The sequence below is a fragment of the Drosophila willistoni genome (assembly GCF_018902025.1).
Source record: "Drosophila willistoni isolate 14030-0811.24 chromosome XR unlocalized genomic scaffold, UCI_dwil_1.1 Seg8, whole genome shotgun sequence".
NCBI lineage: Eukaryota > Metazoa > Arthropoda > Insecta > Diptera > Drosophilidae > Drosophila > Drosophila willistoni.
Window position 1 is genome coordinate 2,253,661 of NW_025814059.1, and position 18,379 is coordinate 2,272,039.

Below are 18,379 nucleotides of genomic sequence, written 5' to 3' on the forward strand. Positions count from 1 at the left end.
AGAACACGCAAATAAATTTTTTGTAGTCGATATGATAGACGTCGATATTAAATATCGAAATCGAGTGAGATGACATTTACTTTTCGTTATTGTGTTGTTTAGGCCAAATAATAAAAATTTCAGTAGTTTTAACCGTACACCTAACAAACACTAACAAGACATGTTCCAGTTCAACGGATTCAATATGGTGTTCCCCGATGGCCGCATCTTTAAGGCCACCTACAAATGTTTTTCAGTCTCAATGCTGCCCGGAAATGAGAGGACTGATGTGGAAAAGGGTGGCAAGAGTATGTTGATACAATTTAGAAAAAAACTATCCGTTAATTTCAATCACTCCATCGCATTTCAGTTATCATGCCACCGTCCGCTCTTGATACACTAACTCGCTTAAGTGTGGAATACCCAATGCTCTTCAAGCTAAACAATACCAAAAAGTCACGAGCCTCACATGCTGGAGTCTTGGAGTTTGTAGCCGACGAAGGTAAATGCTATCTACCTTATTGGATGATGGATAATCTGTTGCTAGAAGAGGGCGATATATTGGATATTGAAAGTGTGTCGCTACCCGTGGCAACCTTCTCCAAATTCCAACCACATAGCACAGATTTCTTGGACATTACCAATCCAAAGGCAGTACTAGAGAATGCCCTGCGAAATTTTGCTTGTCTAACAAAGGGCGATGTTATTGCCATCAAGTATAACAAAAAAGTTTATGAATTGTGCGTGCTAGACACACGACCAGGCAATGCAGTAAGCATAATTGAATGTGACATGAATGTGGAATTCGAGGCACCCGTTGGTTACAATGAACAACATGCAGCCACCGGCACCAGTAGTCAAGGAGGAGATGGTGCCCAGGGTACGAGTGCTGGCCAGGGGGAGGTTAGTGGGACTGGTCAAGGGACTGCTGGCGTTCTTGAAGAGGTGATAGAGACTTTCCAAGGTTCCGGTGTTCGACTTGATGGCAAAAAGAAGAAGGACAGCCAAGTCGACACTCCCGTAATGAAAAAAGTCTTGCCGCGCGGTGTGCCAGACTATGAATTCCAATTCGGAATGTTACGATTTGATCGAAGCATTAAACCCATTAGTGATCGTGTTCAAGAGGAGGGCGCAACCGGTGGCGGTGTTGGTTCAGCGGCTGGTTCCGATCCGGAAAGTTTCCGTGGGACAGGATTTTCGATGAAGAAGACACGCAAATAAATAACAAACACAAAGTAAACAAAATTATACATATATAGTTTTTAAGCGTATGTATTTAGATGTAGCATATTAAAAGCCAGAGGCACAGGCATATATATACATATAACAATGTTTGTTTATCATCAAAGGTTCAATGTTAAGCGTAGTTCTTGCTCTTTGGCCGCCGGCGGTGGAGCTATCGTTGTCATGGGCGGCAGGCGGCGAATTTTACGTCCATGTTTGCCTTCCTTACGCTTCCATAGACCTGATCGTGGTCTGTTGCCCAACTCTCGCATCCGCTGAGCACTACCCACATGTTCCTTATTATGCTCGACGTTAGATAATCTTCCAACTGTCGCCATGCAAGTGCGATCAAAGGCGAATTCTCGCTTGGATGGCAGTTGGACAACTACTTTGTCATCAAATTTGCGTAAAATTGTGCCAAACGTTCCAGCCGCATGAATTAGATGGCAGGGCTGATTGGGATTCTTTTCCAGACAATGAATTCGGGTGCCAACAGGTAAAGCACCGAGTGGATAGGCATCCCCATCATTGGGACGAACTGAAAACCAAAAGCATACAAATGTTATTACGCCTGAATGGCACACACTGCTCAGAGTTCTGACCTGGAATGCGAGGAATTACCCTCGAAGTTTTTAAAATGTCGCCCGCTTTCATATTCTCCGTGGCGAGTATGTATTTTAGTTCATCGCCCACCGCCACCAGAGCCACTTTGGCTGTTCGGCAGCCATCGTTTAGAACCTCCACAACTCGTTCTTCCTGCGCCGAACCCTCTGTGGGGCCATCGCGAACCCATTTGATCCAACGGTATTGCTGCTTGATTCCACCGCCAATGCCCTTAGCCACCACGCGACCTGAGATCGGGTCACGACCAGCTAGATGTGTTATTTTCAATGGCACCACTGTATACTCCTCAGGGAAATGAACAATTCTGCGAAATTGTTGCCCGGCTCCGGGTTTCGGTTTTTCGACGACTTTTGTTTTGGTGCGCAGCTGTTGCAGGGCAACTGGCGCCACAACCCGCTGTGGTTGCAACGTAAGTGAACAGTTAAACAGGCGGGTAAGATTTTGCATTTTTGTTCATTTAATTCAACTCAAAACTGTTACAAAACCGTGGAACGGCTGAAGAATTTGTATTAGAGATGGCAAAAAAACAGAAACCACATTGATGTTTTCGATTGCTTTTGGAGGAAACATCAATGCTATCGATGGGGTTCCAGCTCTAATTAGTATTCCCCGTTTTGTCGTTTGCGGTCGGTCACACTGGTTGCAATAAGAATTGAAAAAACCGCATTAAAAAAACTCTGGAAAAAAGTGCACATATTTGGCTTTAAAATATTGTTAAATATTAGTATAAACAAAATAATAGTAATTAAGTTGTGAAGCAAAGCCGCTTTTACTATAAAACAACAAAGGTACGCAAGTCGAAAATGTGTGAAAAAAAATAAACAAGAACGACGGAAACATAATATACACACACGCTGCGAAAAACGTGTTGTGTGCAAAAAAAAGAAAAGAAAGAAAAAGAAACGAATGAAATAAAAAGAAGAGCAACGGTGAGAAGAGGTGAAGAAAAGAACATAAAAAGAACTACAAAAAAAACAACAAAAACAGTTTTCAGTTTGATAACCAAAAGCAAAAATAAAAACAGCAAAACCGAAAAAAATTCATAATAAATAAAAATAGAAGAGGAGAGGCAAGCGAGAAAGAAAAAGAAGCAAAATATAAATAAAAAGAAGAAAAGGAGAAGAGAAAACTCGATTGTTATTTTGGAATCTTCAAATACATATATATATATATGTATTATTGTTATTTATTTTTATTTTTTTTGTTATAAATGTGTGTGTGTGTTCGTTTGCAAGTGTGTGTGTACCCCTTAAGTGTGTGTACATATTTTGATGTTAGGTGGAAAAAAGCGGGCGGCAAAGTTTACGCAATCGCCTTGTGAAAAGTGTGCTTTTTGTGTGTTTACGCTTTTGTCTGCTATGCCCCTCCCGCTTCCCCTACTAGCATAATCGCCTGCGGACCGCCCCGCCCCGTCCCTAACGATTCGCGCCTCTCTCTGCTCCGTTCCCCCCCTTTTGGCAAATGAGTGAGAGACAAACAAGGAATACATACATACATATGTATGTATGTTTAAAAGTATGTATACGACGAGGCAAGCAGGTGGAGTCGTCGCCGTTGTCGGTTGCTAGCTGAAAAATCAACGAGCGGCATTTTTTTACGCATTTCCAATACGCTGTTGCCTTTGTGTGTATGTGTTTTCGTGTACGTACATATGTATGTGTTTGTTTGTGTATGAGTGTGTGTATTTTGGTGTTTTTATTTATTTATTGTGTGTTTCTCTTTCGCTTTTGCTTCTCAACTCAGATCGGCTGTGGTCTTGTTGGTTATCCGTTACCAGCGAGAGCGAGTGACTGAACATACATACATACATACATGTGTATGTATGTCAGTGCTGCCATATTTCAAACGAAAATCCTGCTAGATCAATGAAAGGAAATTTTGCAAAGAAAAAGCTATGAAAAAGCAATTCATCTTAATGTGAAACCAATGACTTCCATGTATGGCTGTGTGAAATATACAAACAATTTTAAAAAATTGTATATCCCTGACAATTTACCCTAAGGATACAAGTATACAAATACATTATAAATTAATATTGAAAGTTCAATAGTGTATTTAAATTATAAATGTGGTTTATTTGATTAAGCGCTTAATTAAAGCGGCTAATATTTCAAAAAATGTAATATAATACAATACAAAATATTAACAATTAGGTTCATAAAATAGCTAGTTTTAGCATTAAAAAGGCTCATATAACAGCAATGCTGTAAATGTGCAGTTATATGTTTATTTATACATGTGTACATACATATGTACATATAACGTTTGTATCAGTGTATGATGTGTGTATGTTTGCCTTTTGTTATTCTCGTTAATTTTATTTTGGTTTTTATTTTGCATGTTTATGCATGCAAGCTCGATCGATTGAATGAGGGGGAGCCATGTGGGGTTAGGCAAATAACAAAAACAAAAAACAAATAAAAAGCACATACACCAAGTGAGAAAAAACAGTGTTGCCATCAGATACAATTTGTCAAAGATAAATATGAATACAATATACAACATTCGTTCCTACAACGTACAAATGTAAATAATGAAATAGCAATGGAAAAATGTGAAATCATATTTTTTTAAACATTTTCAGTACAAATTAATGATGGAAATCGTATATTTTGTATCAATTTCAGTACATGCGTAAAAAGCACGTTTTTTTTGTTGTGTTTCGCTTAACTCAGTGACAACTCTGGCAATGCTCTACTCTGAGCCAGACAACACAAACAAGCTCATTCGTTCACGTTCCACCCCTCACCCATGAACGCCACCCACTTGTTTTAACGGTGTTGTAGTCGGGGAAATTTCCTTTATCTCTCTTTTGCTTGCAATTTTAGATTTGTAAAATTTTGAAACCAACCAGAGAGCGAGAGAAAAAGAGAGCTGTTGCTTTTACACCGGCAAGTGAGCTGAAATTGAGCCCGGGAAAACTCAAATGCCGCATAAAGCTGGAGCGCACGCGCACATTTCTCTCTCTCTTTTTCTCTTTGTTGTTTTTGTTGTCCCTTCCCAACAACCACTTGGCGCAAAACAAAAAAAAAAAGAAGAAAAATATGGATTATATACACACATACATATGTACAAATGAATGTGTATGTGTATTTACTCACGTAATCATAGTAGTAGTAGTTGTGTTATTATTTTTCTTTTTCGCTTGTGCTGTTTTTATTGTCATCGAGCGTATGTATATATTTGTGTGTGTGTTGTGTGAGCGGCTGCGGTAGCAAAACAGAGTAAAGCAAAAACTGAATATAAAAATGCGAAATGGGAAGCGTTGATATGATAGAGAAGGGACGGGGGCAAAGGCAAACTATTGCTAGTGAGCAAAGCAGAGCAGCTGCCCGAAGCTCTGGCAGAGCTCTAACTAATGCGTGTGTGGGAGGATACATACATATGTATAAAGATATACATACATACATATGTACATATATGCAAAATATCTACTAATGTATGTATGTACATATCCATATGTATGTTTTATAGTGTGTGTATGTGTATGAATGTATAACGAAAACAAAAAGGAAAAAAAAAAACCTTGAGGGCAAATCAAAACTGAAGAAAGAAGTGTAAATAAAAAAAAGAATCATATTGCACACCAAGTTTTATATACCCTTACCAAGAGATAAACAATACAACAAATACACAATACAACAACAATGCCTCTTTATAAACATCAACATCAACATAAACATAAAAATAAACAATAAACATAACTTTTAACAATAAGAAAATTCTGGAAAAAAGTTTATAATCTCAGTGTAGTTTTTTTGTGAACGTGATAGTAAAATATTTTGATTTGTTTATTGAAATGAAAAACTATGAAAAAAAGTTGCTGATTTTATACATATTTCTCCCTCTCTCCGTCTTTCTCTATTTATGTGTGTGTGTACGAGTAGGCAAGCAGAATACAAGTGGGATTACCTCTCAATGGCCGCCACTACAACAACAACAACAACAACACTAGCAACAACCACCGGCAATAGCAATAGCACTAACAACAACAACATTATCATTAGCAGCAACAACAACAACAACAACAATAATAATAATAATAATAGCAACAACATCAACAACAACAACAACAATCACATTGTAACGGTACACACCGTACTAAACACACCCACCAGCATTGCAGGTGCTGCTGTTAACGTTAACGTCGACGCAGCAACTGTTGCCATAGCCAAGGATATGCTGCAGTTGCATCATGGCTCGGCATCTGCGTTGAATAACAACAACAATAACAACAGTCCTGAATTGGCCGCTAGCAACAACAACAATAACAGCAGCAGCAGCAGTAGCAATAACAATAATAATAACAACTCAGTAAACCACCCACCTTCCACATCCTCCACCAACACCAACACCGCCTCCTCCTCCTCCGTATCATCTGCATCTGCGGAATCGGGTCCTCCCTATGGCGAATTACGGTTCAATCAGGAAGTGCTCCCCATTACGGACGCGATTACCGTCATTGGACGGAATTCATCCACATCGCTGGTGCACTTCAATGTGGCCGAAAACAATTTGGTCTCACGGAAACATTTCCAGGTGCTCTACAATCTGGAGCAGCGGGCATTCTATGTCCAGTGTCTCAGCAAGAATGGAATTTTCGTAGATGATTTTCTGCAGCGTCGCAATGCGGATAATCTGCGTCTGCCGCAACGGTAAGAAGGATTTCATTTTTGATAAATTATGCATTCCACTCAATTACTCAACCCTTTCTCTTTCTCTCTCTCTCTGTCTCTCTCTTTTCATTTTGTGTCTTCAGTTGTTATTTCCGCTTTCCCAGCACGGAAATTCGTATTGAGTTCGAGAGTTATGTACCCGGACCTGGGAATTACACAACGGATGCAGCATCTGTCGGTGCCGCTATTGGCACATCACCAGCGGCAGTAAATGCGGGAATGGGTGTTGGTGCTGGTGGTGGCCATGTCATCATTACACCGCCGCCGCGTGATGAGATGCAGCAACAGCAGCATCTTCATCATCATCCTAGCCATCACAGTCAGACGCAGCATCAGCAGCTGTCACAGCAGCAGCAACAACAACAGCAGCAACAGCAACAACAACAGCAGCAGCAACATCAACAGCATCAGCCAGCGCATCACCTGCAACATCAGCAGCCATCTCATCATCCACTTCCTCACACACCGCACCCGCTTCATCATCAAACAACAGCAACAGCAGCAGCTCTGCAACATCAACTGCAACCGCAACAACAACAGCGTGGCGGCGGACTGCCTGGAGCGCCGCCTGGCCTTGGTGTGGGGAATGCGGCTGCCCATCTCCTGCCTGTCGGTGATGGAGCCGTTGCCGGCATCTATTCACCCCTCAAAATCTCCATACCCAAGAAAGAGCAGAAGAGCCCCTATTTGTCACCAACTGGCAAGTCGATTTCTTTTTTTATTCCTATTATATCCATTGATAGGGGCAATATAAATACATATGTATAATGTCAATCAATACAGGAGGGGGTTAAAACGACATGCAATGTTGCTTATGAGATTTTAAATGTTTTCATCAAGAAACTCAGCCATTGAAATGGAAATGTCCTTAGCTTATGCCTAGTAAATGCGGCTAAACGATGGCTAGAAAAGTTAATAAAAACTTTAACTTTTTCTCTACTTTTCTTATGATATATGCCGCGTGGTTGTATTTTTTTATGATTGTTCTGGGTTTCTTTTGAGATCTTTTGATAAAATTAATTTTATCATAGTGGCCCTTATAATATATTTCATTTTTAACATTAATCACAAATATTAAAATGGCTTTTAAGTACGTTTAAAGTTATAGTATAAAATAATTACAGACATTCCTATAAGCAAAAGCAACAGACATGAGAGTTTTCTTAACATCTTAAGCACTGATTTTTAATGCCAAACATTTCGTTTTAACAAAATATTTTCAAAAAGGCAATGTTTTTGAAACCTGCGTATGGAAATTGTTAAACCTTTTGATCTAAATAAGTTTGATTAAGGGTCTTTGATCGTAAAAGTTTCTTTAAAAAACTAAAAAGTGTTTATAAAATTAACTAAAGATATATATATATGTTTATTTGACATTGTTGGCTTACTCTCAAAAGTATTTTAGTTCAAGCTATAAAGATTTTATATATAAGAACTTGAATAATTTTACTTGAATATATCTAAATATGAATTTTATTTCATGTTTAGGTACAATAAGCGCTGCCAACAGTTGTCCGGCTAGTCCACGCCAGGGATTTCATCAGAATCAGCCCAATAACTATAATAATTACAGTAACAACAATACGGTAAGTATCTGAAAACTGTGCATTAAATAAAACAATAATTTTGTTTAATTTTGTTTTTTACAGCAGGATCTGTTCCAAACACCCTCCACAGCCAGTTACAATCATAATGAGAAGCCACCGTATAGCTATGCTCAACTGATTGTCCAAGCCATATCCGCCGCACCAGACAAGCAATTGACCCTTTCGGGCATTTATTCATTCATTGTCAAACATTATCCATATTATCGCAAGGAGACCAATAAGGGCTGGCAGAATTCCATACGACATAATCTCAGTTTAAATAGGTAAAACAAAAACGCCCAATCAATTTGATGGACAATTTTATTGAAATCGAGCAATCTCGTCTTCAGGTATTTCATAAAGGTGGCCCGCTCGCAGGATGAACCCGGCAAAGGCTCGTTCTGGCGCATCGATCCCGATAGCGGGGCCAAACTGATCGATCACAGTTACAAAAAGAGGCGGCAACGTAGCAGCCAGGGTTTCCGACCGCCCTATGGTATGCCACGTTCGGCACCTGTCTCGCCGAGTCACATGGGTTAGTAAATGGCATAGCTAGACTTCAAGAGACTTAAATGTTTATTAAATATTATTATTATTATTATTTCTCGATTCTTCAGATAACTCACGCGAGAGCTCACCGCTACAAGATATTGTGTTACAATCGGCACCTGGATCACCAGGCATGTCGCTAGAGCAGCGTGCGGCTGATGCTGGTAAGAAGATGGAATCATTCACTTGTTGCTTAAACCTATACTAAAAGATTGTGTGAAGATTCATATACTATCGATAGCTCAAGGGCTGTTATCATTCATCATTCACACATTTATATGTTAATTTTTAAAACTAATATGTGTTTATTGTAATTTCTTTGTAGAAATCATCTACAACTCACAGAATGCACACCAGCAGCAACAGCAACATCAGCAGCAGCAACAACAACAACAGCAGCAGCAGCAACAGGCGCAAACGCTGGCCAATAATTCCAATCAATATAGGTTAGTAATTGATTAAATTCAATAATGAGAAATTCAATAATTGTGATATCATTTTCTTTATAGTGGCGGCAGTCCTTATTATGTAACCAATCAAAATTCAACTGTATCTGTTCAGCAAGCGCATGTGGAAAGCAGTGGAGCAAGTGGAGGAGGAGGAGGCAGTGGTGGTAGCGGTGTGGGTGCATTAATTGCTCTTAAACGGAATCATGTAATGGCCGCACCACATCCGGCTACAGTAACGCTTCACCAGCAGCAACAACAACAGCAGCAGCAACAACATCCTGAGATTATTTATGAAGAGTTGCCAACCGATTACAGTGGTCACATTGAGGCAGCCAGTGAGGAGGAATGCGTCACAACTGCCGATGCTGGAGGTGGTGGAGGAGCTTCTGCCGCTGCTGTTGCTGCGGCCAAAAGACCTAAATATGTATCCGAGGTGCTCTGATGCGTGCGCATACAAAAGCAGAAGCAACCCAAAGGCAAATAATAGCCAGAGAAACGGCTGTGGCGCCCGCAGAGAGGAAAATAATAAACTTACAGAAAGGAAAACAAACAACAAAAAACACACACAAAAACAAATTCAAAAGGAAGAAAATAAAACACAAAACAGAAGAAAATCAAGAGAGAAGCATTAAACAAGGAAGTGAAGGAAAAGGAAAGAAAAGAAATTCACATTTAAAGGAAACAAAAGATTATGAAAGAAAGCAAGCAACCAACAAACAAACAAACAAACAAACCAACCAGCAGCAGCAGCAGCAGCAGCAAGAACAGCGACAAAACAACAAAAAGTATCTCCATCTTGTATATTGAATTTGCCAATTCCCCCCCGCCCTGCCCCCATTTCACCCCAATACTTTTCCCATATATCTATATATATATATATATAAACATACATACATACATATACATATATGTGTCTAGCAACCGAGTCGAAAGCAAAAACAAATTGTATACATTAAAATATTGGAAAAAGAAACTTTTACAAAATCGAGAAACTGTGAGATTGTGTTTTAGATGTTGACCGTACAACGGCTGCAACAGAATGCACATACGCACACACACACAGACACACACACACACACATGTACACCCAACAAACACACACACACACATACATACATACTACTTATATAAAGGATAAACAAAAATTAAAAACACTCAAAAAGTTACAATATATATATAAAAAAAAACCCTTAAATCTGACGAATTCAATATGCTCGATGACGCTACTCTCTAAGTACATATAATAAATTTTAAGTTTAAAGCGAAGGAAAGCCTCAAACAAAATTTTATGTGTATATGTATATATATATATATATATATGTACTTATATATATATATATATGTGTATATGTATATGTATATTAAGCAAAATATATACGATTGATTATTGTAATGATTGATGATTATCATGTTTAAGATGTTATAGCTATGTGAGAGACCCGAAGAGTCCGCGGAAAGGAATTCGAAAGTAAATTAAAACTATAAAAATAATGCAAAAACAAAAGAAAAAAAACAAACAAACAAAACGCAAAAGCGAACCGAGGATGACGATGAACAAGAGTAGTAGAGGAAACAAAAAAAACTAATCAAGCAACCAACAACAACAACCACACACACAACAAGTAACAAACAAACAGGCGAATGAATATTATTACCTATCCACATACCTTTACCTATATCGATTTAAATATAAATACAAATATATATGTATGTACATATATATATACCTATATATATATATATATATATATATATAAACAAATATATACAAACTATAAAGAAAAAAAAACCACAAAATTAATAAGAAACAAAAATATCTACAAATTTACGAATACAATAATAATACAAAACAAAAAAAAAACATCTACGTATAAACATAAAACAAAAACAAAAAAAAAAGATTGCACTTTATTTCTTATTAATGAAGAAAATCCCATTTAAGTGTTTGGACAAATTGTGTATTAAAATCAAAAAACAAATGTCAAATTGTTGTTTTACTTGGTTAAATTTGTTTTGGTTGGGTACTTATTTATCCCGATTGAATTTGTTCTCCTATATATCATTTTGGTGATGACCAACCTCAACCATATATAAAATACATATTCTCTTATTCAGTATTCAGTAGAGACGGGTCATATCTTTCTCTGGAATGAAATACAGTAGTCTGTTTATATATCTTGCAGAAATCGGTTGAAAATTAGGTTTAGGTTCTTTAGTTTGCCCAAAACCTGAGCTAAACTCAATTTAAATTGAGCGATTAAGATCAATATATTAATTTATAATTTGTTTGTTTATTTTCATTTATCCATTCATTGATTAAAGTTCATATTTAGTATGGGTTACCATGTAATAAAGCTCTCATCGGTCGAAAGTATGGTAAGTATATATATAATATCCATGACAATCATTTTGCAATAATTCATTTAAGCTAAATAAAAACAATTGCAATGGCTTGGGAGATTAGTTAAGAGTTTTGTAACATTGCTGGTACTTAAAATTCCTTTTTTCTCACACACATATTTTCATTTTTAAGATATATGTGACTAAATTTAATAATATTGAAAGACTTCTTATAGAAAAATTATAGTTGGTTGACAATTAAAGCATATTTATTATAGTTTTTATTAAGAAACTTTATCAATAAATAAATTGAGTATTAAATAAATCGTCAGTTATAAAACTATTTTTTAAAAATACATTCTTTATCAACTATTAACTTTTCATATAACTTCTACTTTTTTTGCTCGTTCGTTTCTCTAAGAATGCTTTTGGTATATTTAGACAATCTACTTTAACAAAACAACAAACTGTTGTTAATAACTGTATTAACATAAATAAAATAAAATTAAAAATTGTATTTTTGTAAATATTTACAATTATTTTTTTCAGTGTTAGAATGCAAGTAAGTGTTGGCTAATGATTTAAAACCCTTTGACCAACTGTGCTTATGTACTTATGTATGTATAAACCGCTACGAACCGCCTTTTTTGTATTTTATTAATCGACATTTTGAATTTCAAATTCTAGTCATAGATGTAGGTGAACATTTTTAGTATTATTTAGTTGAATTAAATTACATGCCCCGCCTTTGTATTATTTTGTAATAAGAGAGGTGTAGGGAAAATAATCGATCATTGAGGAAAAAACATCCATGTTTAAATAAATGTGAAAAACATCGATGGGCATTCCATCTCTAGTCGCCATTCTATACTGAAATTGAAAGCTTCGAGTTTACGCTGAATTTTTATTGCTCCAATTCATTGTTAAAGTAACAAGATCAACAAAATGGTGGTTAAAGCTGTTTGCGTTATTAATGGCGATGCCAAGGGTACCGTTTTCTTTGAGCAGGAGGTAAGTGAAATAACAGCAAATGGGGAATAAATGTGAAATGTGTTTTAGGAGGCAAATTGCAGTTTCTCAAGGTCAGTCCAAAGTACTTAGAGGCGAGTGAGAGCCGGCTTCGGCGGGGCCCCTTTCCGTCGGTTGGTCCCACATTAGAAATTCAAATTGAGCCGAGAGCAATTGCTGCGGTTTCGTTTTTGCTGTGTCATCGTTAAAAGCAGTTATATAAGGGCACATACATACACACACACACATACACCGATGATGATGATAAAAACTACATAGACATAATGATTAGGCATAGACTTTTGTTGGCTTATCATGAAGCACCCTTCACCACTGGTTTACTATCTGTTTTCTTAGCTCCCCCTTTTACACCTCTCGCTATCTCTCTCTCTCATTTACTTTTAGGACAATGGAGCTCCCGTCAAAGTTACCGGCGAGGTGACCGGCCTGGGCAAAGGACTGCATGGTTTCCATGTCCATGAATTTGGCGACAACACCAACGGATGCATGTCCTCTGGCCCCCATTTCAATCCACATAGCAAGGAGCATGGCGCCCCTGGAGATGAGAATCGTCATTTGGGCGATTTGGGCAACATTGAGGCATCTGGCAGTGGTCCAACTGCTGTTAATATCACCGATTCCAAAATCACCCTAGTCGGTGCCAATAGTATCATTGGACGCACCGTTGTCGTCCATGCCGATCCCGATGATCTGGGCAAGGGTGGACACGAGCTGAGCAAGACGACTGGTAATGCTGGAGCTCGCATTGGTTGCGGTGTCATTGGCATTGCCAAGATCTAAGAATGAGGAGTCCCTAAGACTATATACATACATTTATTTCTATATGTATCTTATCTACTGAAATTACACGATATACATATATGTATTGTATATCATTTATATCTACTACTTGTGGTCTGTTAGTTTAACAAAAAAAAACCTTTAAGGTTGAAATAAATGGGTATTTGTGAGTTTTTTTTTTTCAATATTGGCTCCTAACCGATTCGCAGTTGCGTTTTTTTTATTACAAATTTATAAACAATATATACAAATGTTTGAACTATGGCTTCTCGACTACGAAACAATTTGAAACGTAAAATTTTCTAAGTTACTTGGGTTTTTTTCTTTAGTATTTGGTGCGCTTTTTATCATTTGAGTTTTGCTTCTTAGGTCTTATTAAAATACGATTGATAGACAATGCCCAGTGAAGAGGTGGCAAATAATGTAAAATAACACCACCAGGTGGCAAAGCCCAAAAATCCTTTATATACCTCTGTAGAGAACACCTGGAAGATAATAATGTAGCAGTTAGCAATTTCTTGTCTTGGTCTTCTAAAGGCATTTATATCTTACATTTTTCAGACTCGTAAATGAGGCCTGCAGAGATTGGGCCGATTCTAGTATATCAAATTCACGATCAGCATTATCCGCTGCAGTCGTCAAATCATTATCGCCAGCTGCACATTCATGCTGCAGGACAACGCTGTCCTTGAATATGCCCGCCCAACTGAATCCGCCAAGACTCTTGTACATTAGAGTCAAATAAAGGCACAAAATTAGCGGTGCAGCAAATTGCAGGGTCACAACGCAAAGATAATAGAATATGGAGGAGATCTGTAATAGAAATTGTATACTTGACCCATTAAACAATTCAAATTGGATCTCTTAAGATTTGAACTAGCCTTTTTCTGAAACTCAATGTTGGTAATGCGTCCAGCCTCCTTGCGAAGATCCATTATCTTGTCATAGGCCAGATTCAGGTACGATTGCAGATAGATGGGCATCAAGGCAAAGCGCATAATGACCACAAACACAACCAAGAGCAGACGCAGTGTCTCAAACACATGCGGTTTTAGTCTGACAGTTTATAAAAACAGATTAGATTAAACATTTCAATGATTTTGTTGTCAGTCAAAGAGAACTTACAGTGGCTGTTGCATACCCTGGAATACGCGCACCGTCAAATAATCACGACTAATGGGCCTTATCCACAATATGACCAAAATAAAAGGTAATACAAAACTGAGATTCAATAGGATTTGCAGCAAACGATTGCCGCGGCAGTATTTCAGTGAGTCCCAATGCATTTTGGCCATACGCAGGCCAGGAAAAGTGAACAGTGAGCCAAGTAGACCGCAGCTTAAGGCCAAAAAGAATTTTACAACTATTTTTGATGCTGGACCACTATAAATTGATCAAAAACGTTTTGTTATTCCGATTACTACTACTTAACCGCCAAGTTACTTACGATGAGGGTAATCCCTGTTCGGTGAGAAATTTTGAGGCACTTGCATTGAAACTGGTATAAGCATCCTCCAGTCCAGTTTCTAATATACGCTCATCGATAATTAGAACAATCATGGCAATCAATAGATATACCAAACATGCCACAATTACCATAGAGCGTTCTCCAATCGATTCTTCGCTTTGGAAGTACAACACGGTGAGGGAAGACAACAGTTTGAGAGCAAAAAATATGACCAATAGGCACCAGACCATGCTTAAGTTGATCTCTTGCTTCAATGGGAAGTAAAAATGAAATACCTGAAGGAAGAAAATAAAAAAAAATTATATGAATTATTCAAATCCACTGCCGAAACTAACGAACCTCAGAGCACACATAGACGATGCCAGCATAGACACTAAAGTCCACTAGCCATTGGTATTCGGTAAAATACCGTAAATGCACAACATCTCTCTCTTGAACTGGTGTCGTCTCCAGTTCAACTTCTATGCTACGCGGTACATGAAATTGTCCACTATTGGAAGAAACTCCGCCATTCTGATGCTGCTTGTGTTTGCCCTTGGATAGCTTCTCCTTCGGAACATTGCCCTTGGTGCGCAGCTCATCGTCGGTGGGATGCAGATAGCGAAAGAGACCGGTGCGGCATAATATCCATTTGGCAAAGGAGTAATGCGGACTTAATTTTTGGATGACACTGACCATCACCAGAGTGATGACCAGTTGGGCGCCCAGGACAGCCTGTAATCGGAAATACATTGCAAAGATTTAGCCATGCATATTTGATCTATTTATGGATTGGGCAGCGTGCGGATATGATCTATTTTTGGTCATTATTACGACGAAGCGGCAGCATTTCATTTTTCCGGGCCGCAGCAAGTGGGTCAAATAATTTAACACACTTGTCAATGCTGCTCGATGCGACTTACCATGATTTAATTTAATGTAGCAGTTACTAAACCGTCTCAAGTTACAATACGCTCTAAATCTATGTGTTAATTAATTCATAATTTTAATTAAAAACGGAAATTGTCGTTTTTCCACCAACAAAAAATGTTTGCTCCAAATTTTCTTTAACAACAAACGCTAGGAGGCGCTACAGAGACAGACTTATCGATAACCATAACGTCGATATACACATACATCTATGTATATCGTTAAACATATCGATAGAGGGACACATGTTACTAGCCGCCCAGCATCAGGATGTTTGAATTGTCTAAGAACATTTGTGAATAAATGGGGCGTAATCTGGAATACCAACGAATTTTAAAAACCCTAAATACAAACAAAAACTTAAAATATGTGTTTCTTAACAAAATAATAGTTACTTTGGCTTGAAAAGTTAAATAAAGAAATAAAAACAGAGGGCTAAATTTCTTTGTTGCTCTGTTAAAATACGGGATCAAATAGGGGTTTGATGTTGCTATATGCCCTTACAAGAAGAGTATATTAAATTTGATCAGAAGGATGCATTTTTAACCATATAATGTATATATATGTATATGTATTCTTGATCGGCACATTATGAGAAGGATTCATATTGCTTTGTACGTCTTTGTGACTCTCTGTTCCTTTGGATCAACATTTACTCTTTCAAGAAATCCGACTTTTTTCATTAAAGGTATTTTTACTTTGACACCTGTAGATAGGGGATAGAGTAATGAAAAATCTTGAAAGAGTACACAGACTTCGACACAGCCGAAGGTGGCCCGGCCCCTCTGGTTTATTGTTGTTTTTGCTTTCATGAGCGGAGGGTGTACGTTGTCTGCGCTCATGTGTTTTCGTGTGTGTTTTGTTCCGTTTGCGTTTGTTCATTGATTTCCTAATTAAGTTTATAATTAAAATTAATTGAAAAATTAGCTACATTATACATGCATATATGTATATGTATATGCTTCTATAGATTTATGCATGTAAAGTGACTTCCCGCGTGTTGTAACAGTTGTAACAATCAAATGTGTCTATTAAACAATATCTGAAATACTTTGAATTCCACAACAAAATTTTGTAAAACTAAAAATTGAGAATGAGAATTGTGCCAAAAACGAGGTAATTATCATAATAATACTTAGAATAATGAAAAAGGCAGAATATAAATGGGTATATAGAGAGAAACGACAATAGAGAATGTGTTAGCTTAATTGATGATTTCCTTTTTGGCCCGCGCATTTTATTTATAAATTAAAAGCGTCTGCAATGACAATTATTTATTGAACAAAAGCGCCAGAAAGCAGAAACAAAGCACAAACAACCAAATTGCCAGCCACTCTGCCGCTCCATTTTAACTTTTGGAAAAAGTCATAAATTGCGGTTTAAGTAAGCCTAAGACACTAAGAAGCATTAGCGGTTGAGTGGGTGAGGGGATGTGCTGAGGTAAGGTGGGGAGGGGGGTTGTTTCATAGTTGTTTCGCGGGGGAGAGCTACGATTGCAAGCAACTGCCCTCAGCACAGTGGAGTACTTAGCTCGTTTTGTGGCCTTGACAGTTGGTATGTTATGGATGGTTTACCTGCCGGCCCAAAGTACCTGCACAATCTGCCTGCTGTTTTATGACCTCGTAAATGAAAAACTGTAAAAATATTGTACATATATTCTATTTCTCAATTTCGAGACGGAAAAACTAATAAAAACTTTAACATATTATTTATGCATTCCAGGTGGTCCTCGTCTGCCAACTGAGTGGCAACTCTAGTCAAATGAACTGTTTTTACCTGCAGAGCCGGCAGTCAACACACCGTGAGCGTGAGTGTCAGAGCGAGAGAGGGGGCGCGGGCGTGGAATTTTCAAAAATAGCAGCAGTAACCATAATCCTACAGTCGCAGAGAGAGAGAGAGAGAATCAGCAGCAGCAGCAGCAGCGCCAGCTTCAGCAGGCATAATAATCAAAGATTAAATCAGGTTTATATGGAAAAGGGTTAAAAAAGCAACGCTCGCAGGAAGAAATACACGTTTCCTAGCCTTACCGACAGCAGCGACAGCGGCAGCAGCAGCAACAACTACAACTACAACTGATTATACACACAGAGAGCGAGCGCGCGCGAGAGACAGGGAGAGAGAGAGAGAGAACTGCGCAAGTCACTCGTATATGTATATATTTGAGCGTACCGTTTTTCTTTCACTGAGTTTTCTTTCGTCTGCCTTACGGTCATGTTGTGTTGTGACGGAAAAGCGGAAAATCTGAGAATAAAAGCAACAGAGCACAATATATGATTTTGCGTTTGTTTTGAAAAAGCGCAATGTATTTGTTGTTTTTGTTTTTTTTATAGTGTTTGTGTATAAGTGTACGTGTGTGTGTGTTTGAGCGAGTACACGAAACTCGAGACCAAAAAGGAAGCTAGAAAATATAGTGCAAAAACGACAAAAAACGAAAAGAAAAAAAGTGAAGCCAAGTAATAATAATAATAATAATAAAATAGGCAAAAAAGACGGCAGACCAGTTTAAAAAAGGAAAAGAGACCAAGTCAGAGGCAAGGAGTGAGACAGAGAGAAATAGAGAGAGAGAAAGAGCAAAAAACGTCTATTTACAGGGCTGGCTATATATATATATATATATATATATGTATCTCTCTCTGTGTGTGTGTGAGGCAATTGAACGTTCATACAACAACAACAACGACCACATACGGTGAAAAGGCCCATTTCAAGGAGCGAAAGGCAGCAGCAGCAGCAATAAGAATAATAAATTACACTTTGCTATAATAA

The 18,379-nt window shown here is 37.9% G+C and overlaps 5 protein-coding genes and 1 long non-coding RNA gene across 6 annotated transcripts; 4 read left to right on the forward strand and 2 right to left on the reverse strand.

The window, feature by feature from the left end:
- Positions 1–44: 44 nt before the first annotated feature.
- On the forward strand, positions 45–1,306 carry LOC6645871 (ubiquitin fusion degradation protein 1 homolog). Its single transcript, XM_002068556.4, has 2 exons — positions 45–287; positions 350–1,306. Exons 1-2 carry the CDS (start codon positions 161–163, stop codon positions 1,198–1,200), a joined length of 978 nt encoding a protein of 325 aa, XP_002068592.1. The 5' UTR covers positions 45–160; the 3' UTR covers positions 1,201–1,306.
- On the reverse strand, positions 1,234–2,345 carry LOC6645806 (39S ribosomal protein L2, mitochondrial). Its single transcript, XM_002068557.4, has 2 exons — positions 1,806–2,345; positions 1,234–1,741 (listed from the first exon to the last, which is right to left on the reverse strand). The coding sequence occupies exons 1-2, from the start codon at positions 2,272–2,274 to the stop codon at positions 1,323–1,325; spliced, it is 888 nt and encodes a 295-aa protein (XP_002068593.1). The 5' UTR covers positions 2,275–2,345; the 3' UTR covers positions 1,234–1,322.
- An 85-nt stretch (positions 2,346–2,430) lies between these two features.
- Positions 2,431–9,655, forward strand: LOC6645807 (forkhead box protein K2). Its single transcript, XM_047012342.1, has 9 exons — positions 2,431–2,615; positions 5,715–6,482; positions 6,587–7,203; positions 7,992–8,089; positions 8,153–8,373; positions 8,440–8,624; positions 8,707–8,802; positions 8,964–9,084; positions 9,148–9,655. The coding sequence occupies exons 2-9, from the start codon at positions 5,746–5,748 to the stop codon at positions 9,527–9,529; spliced, it is 2,457 nt and encodes an 818-aa protein (XP_046868298.1). The 5' UTR covers positions 2,431–2,615; positions 5,715–5,745; the 3' UTR covers positions 9,530–9,655.
- A 2,618-nt stretch (positions 9,656–12,273) lies between these two features.
- On the forward strand, positions 12,274–13,438 carry LOC6645808 (superoxide dismutase [Cu-Zn]). Its single transcript, XM_002068559.4, has 2 exons — positions 12,274–12,438; positions 12,841–13,438. Exons 1-2 carry the CDS (start codon positions 12,373–12,375, stop codon positions 13,234–13,236), a joined length of 462 nt encoding a protein of 153 aa, XP_002068595.1. The 5' UTR covers positions 12,274–12,372; the 3' UTR covers positions 13,237–13,438.
- A 64-nt stretch (positions 13,439–13,502) lies between these two features.
- On the reverse strand, positions 13,503–15,757 carry LOC6645809 (transmembrane protein 161B). The gene is made up of 7 exons (XM_023177632.2): positions 15,607–15,757; positions 15,044–15,418; positions 14,684–14,979; positions 14,362–14,619; positions 14,118–14,292; positions 13,789–14,049; positions 13,503–13,721 (listed from the first exon to the last, which is right to left on the reverse strand). Exons 1-7 carry the CDS (start codon positions 15,607–15,609, stop codon positions 13,602–13,604), a joined length of 1,488 nt encoding a protein of 495 aa, XP_023033400.1. The 5' UTR covers positions 15,610–15,757; the 3' UTR covers positions 13,503–13,601.
- Positions 15,758–15,872: 115 nt separating this feature from the next.
- On the forward strand, positions 15,873–18,376 carry LOC124460765. The gene is made up of 2 exons (XR_006954772.1): positions 15,873–16,729; positions 17,336–18,376. It is a non-coding gene; the product is annotated as an uncharacterized LOC124460765 (long non-coding RNA).
- Positions 18,377–18,379: the final 3 nt, after the last annotated feature.

What these genes read in the sequence shown, in the direction of transcription:
- LOC6645806 (XM_002068557.4), bottom strand. Translation starts at nt 2,274, where the DNA reads ATGCAAAATCTTACCCGCCTGTTTAACTGTTCACTTACGTTGCAACCA. An exon ending in GGTAATTCCTCGCATTCCAG is followed by an intron (nt 1,742 to 1,805) that starts GTCAGAACTCTG and finishes TTTGGTTTTCAG; the next exon opens with TTCGTCCCAATGATGGGGAT.
- LOC6645807 (XM_047012342.1), top strand. Translation starts at nt 5,746, where the DNA reads ATGGCCGCCACTACAACAACAACAACAACAACACTAGCAACAACCACC. An exon ending in CATAATCTCAGTTTAAATAG is followed by an intron (nt 8,374 to 8,439) that starts GTAAAACAAAAA and finishes TCTCGTCTTCAG; the next exon opens with GTATTTCATAAAGGTGGCCC. An exon ending in TGTCTCGCCGAGTCACATGG is followed by an intron (nt 8,625 to 8,706) that starts GTTAGTAAATGG and finishes TCGATTCTTCAG; the next exon opens with ATAACTCACGCGAGAGCTCA.
- LOC6645809 (XM_023177632.2), bottom strand. An exon ending in CAGGGTATGCAACAGCCACT is followed by an intron (nt 14,293 to 14,361) that starts GTAAGTTCTCTT and finishes ATAAACTGTCAG; the next exon opens with ACTAAAACCGCATGTGTTTG. An exon ending in CATTTACGAGTCTGAAAAAT is followed by an intron (nt 13,722 to 13,788) that starts GTAAGATATAAA and finishes ATTATCTTCCAG; the next exon opens with GTGTTCTCTACAGAGGTATA.
- LOC6645808 (XM_002068559.4), top strand. Translation starts at nt 12,373, where the DNA reads ATGGTGGTTAAAGCTGTTTGCGTTATTAATGGCGATGCCAAGGGTACC. An exon ending in CCGTTTTCTTTGAGCAGGAG is followed by an intron (nt 12,439 to 12,840) that starts GTAAGTGAAATA and finishes ATTTACTTTTAG; the next exon opens with GACAATGGAGCTCCCGTCAA.
- LOC6645871 (XM_002068556.4), top strand. Translation starts at nt 161, where the DNA reads ATGTTCCAGTTCAACGGATTCAATATGGTGTTCCCCGATGGCCGCATC. An exon ending in TGTGGAAAAGGGTGGCAAGA is followed by an intron (nt 288 to 349) that starts GTATGTTGATAC and finishes ATCGCATTTCAG; the next exon opens with TTATCATGCCACCGTCCGCT.